The sequence below is a fragment of the Dioscorea cayenensis genome, chromosome 12 (assembly GCF_009730915.1).
Source record: "Dioscorea cayenensis subsp. rotundata cultivar TDr96_F1 chromosome 12, TDr96_F1_v2_PseudoChromosome.rev07_lg8_w22 25.fasta, whole genome shotgun sequence".
Classification (NCBI taxonomy): domain Eukaryota; kingdom Viridiplantae; phylum Streptophyta; class Magnoliopsida; order Dioscoreales; family Dioscoreaceae; genus Dioscorea; species Dioscorea cayenensis.
Genome location: NC_052482.1, coordinates 18,828,462 through 18,831,300, shown reverse-complemented (window position 1 = coordinate 18,831,300; position 2,839 = coordinate 18,828,462). Strand labels below are relative to the sequence as shown.

The 2,839-nt window shown below is 34.0% G+C and overlaps 1 protein-coding gene across 1 annotated transcript; it reads left to right on the top strand.

Annotated features, from left to right (window-relative positions):
• Positions 1–1,656: 1,656 nt before the first annotated feature.
• On the top strand, positions 1,657–2,421 carry LOC120273258. Its single transcript, XM_039279887.1, has one exon. It carries the CDS (start codon positions 1,657–1,659, stop codon positions 2,419–2,421), a length of 765 nt encoding a protein of 254 aa, XP_039135821.1.
• The last annotated feature ends 418 nt before the right edge of the window (positions 2,422–2,839 follow it).

Here is a 2,839-nt window from a genome sequence, read left to right as displayed (position 1 = left end):
TATTAATTGTGACAATGGTTAATTATGTAGATATGGAGAGGTATTTTACACCTAAACCAAAAAGTAATGAATTGAGAACACATGTTTCTTTAGAAACAAGGGTTATAACACAAAAAAGAATTTGTGTTGAATTTAATCCAAATGATATCATTGCCGATCCTGGACTTCGACAACTAATTGAAGAGTATGATGTGGGGATTAGAGATCAAGTTCGAAGAGCATATCTATTGAAAGGTCCATGTCATCCATTTGGATATAACTTCCCTAAAAAACTGCAGGGCAAAGAAATGCGGCGCTTTCAAGAAGTGTGGTTTCAGAAGTTTGATTGGTTGGAATACAGTGTAGCAAAAGATGAAGCATATTGCTTTTATTGTTATCTTTTCAGGCAAGATAGAAGTGAAAAAGGTGCAAGTGATATTTTTACAAAAAGAGGATATAACAATTGGAGAAAAACAGTTGAAGCTTTTAATCAACATGTAGGTCCAGTGAACAGTGCACACAATGATGCTAGACGACATTATGAGGATTTCAAAAATCAAAGACAAAGTGTGTCACATATGTTATTTTCTCATGGGGGTCAAATGGAGATTGATTATCGCTCTCGACTGACAGCTGTCTTGGAATGTTGTTTGAATTCTTTTGGTACAAGGTCTTGCTTTTCGTGGTCATGACGAGTCTTCTAGTTCCAAAAATAGGAGAAACTTTCTAGAGATATTCAATTGGTATGCAAAAAAGGTTGAGAAAATTAGAAGTGTTATTAATGAACATGCTCCTGGGAATAATCAATTAACTTCTTCTTTGATTGAAAAACAGTTAGTGAATGTATGTGCAACAGAAACAACATTAGCAATTATTAATGAAATTGGCGATAGGAACTTCTCACTAATTGTTGATGAGTCTCGAGATAAGTCAATAAAAGAGCAAATGGCTGTAATTCTAAGATTTGTAAATAAGTAGGGACAAGTTGTTGAAAGATTTTTTGCTATTCAACATGTAAGTGATACTTCGGTATGTTCACTAAAAGTAACTTTAGATAAATTATTTGCTCATCAAGATTTATCAATTTCAAAATTGAGAGGGCAAGGGTATGATGGAGCCTAAAATATGAGAGGATAATTTAATGGTTTGAAGACATTGATTTTAAATGAAAATCCCTCTGCGTTTTACATCCATTGTTTTGCTCACCAACTATAATTGGTGGTTATCTCAGTTGCCAAGAGTATTTTGGTTGTTTCCGATTTTTTTTATTATACAAGTATGATTGTGAATATTATGGGTGCTTCATGCAAAAGAAGAGACACATTACTTCAAATACACCATCAAAAAGTTGCAGAGAGATTGGAGACTGGGGAGATTTTTGCAGGACGAGGCAAGCATCAAGAGACAAATCTTGTAAAACCAAGAGATACTCGTTGGGGATCACATTTTACAACTTTAATCCGTTTGTTGACTATGTGGGAATCAGTTTTAGAGGTATTGCAAAATGTGTGTCAGGATGGGACTATTGTATATCAAAAAGGTATTGCATCGAGTTTGATTGGCAAAATGGAGAGTTTTGAATTTGTATTTGTTTTGCATTTGATGATGAAAGTATTGGGGATCACGAATAAATTATCAAATGCTTTACAACAAAAAGATTAAGACATTGTTAATGCCATGACGTTAATTGATACTGTGAAAGATCGTATACAAGATTTGAGAGATAACAGATGGGATGAGTTATTAGAAGAGGTTGGCAGCTTTTGTGCTAAAATGTGTATTCCAGTATCCAACATGAAGGATAAAATACCAGTTCGGGATCATTCTAGGCGTGAAGAACAATGGATTACTTATTACCATCATTACCATACTGAAGTTTTTATTGCAGTTCTTGATTTAATTGCTATAGAGATGAACGGTCGGTTCAGTGAGATCACTATAGAGTTTCTAACTTGCATATCATGCCTTCATCCAAGAGACTCATTTTCTAGATTCCATCATGGTAAGCTACTTCGCCTTGCTGAGATTTATTCTTATGATTTTTCTGTACAAGATCTTCAAGTCTTGAAAGAGCAACTTCACACCTACATTCAAGATGTTAGAAGAAGTTCTAATTTTGTTGAATGTCATGATCTTGCAAGTCTTGCTGTGAAGCTAGTTGAAACTAGAAAGCATTTGGTTTTTCCATTAGTTTATCGCCTTATTGAATTGGCTTTAATCTTACTCGTGGCAACAACATCAGTTGAAAGAGCTTTCTCAGCAATGAATATTATCAAAACTGAGTTGTGCAATAAGATAGGAGATGAGTGGTTGAATGATATGATGATATGCTACATTGAACGACATGTGTTCGAAACAATCGATGATGAAGCTATTTTGTTGAGATTTCAAAATATGCAAAGTAGAAGGATTCAACTCCCACCTCGTAGAGATAGTCATTAGAACTTTGATGTATTTATATCTTTTAAAAATATTGATTATTATAAATTTTAAATTTAAATTAGTGGAAATTGCCAAAAAACACCCTCTAAGTTTGCAATATGTACAAATTGTTCCTCTAAATTTGATTATCCATAAAAAACCCCTCCTTTTGAATACCATGAATTTGAAACCCCCTAAGAATGTAATGGAGTTAGTTTTGAATTTTTTGGACAAAATTATCCCTAACATGGGAAGTTGTGGCAAATGAGACATGGTTTGACCATAACGCCCTTTGCTGCAATAATTTTTTCTCTTCAAGAGGAAGCAGTTTTTTTCTTATTTAATCCCCATAGAACACCATTATTGGCGTTGGTTTCCTTTTTCGCTCTTCATCTCTTCAGCTTTTCCCTTTTTTCGAAGTTGTCGTTGCTTGGACATC

Coding starts and splice junctions, on each gene's coding strand:
- LOC120273258 (XM_039279887.1), top strand. CDS start 1,657: ATGACGTTAATTGATACTGTGAAAGATCGTATACAAGATTTGAGAGAT.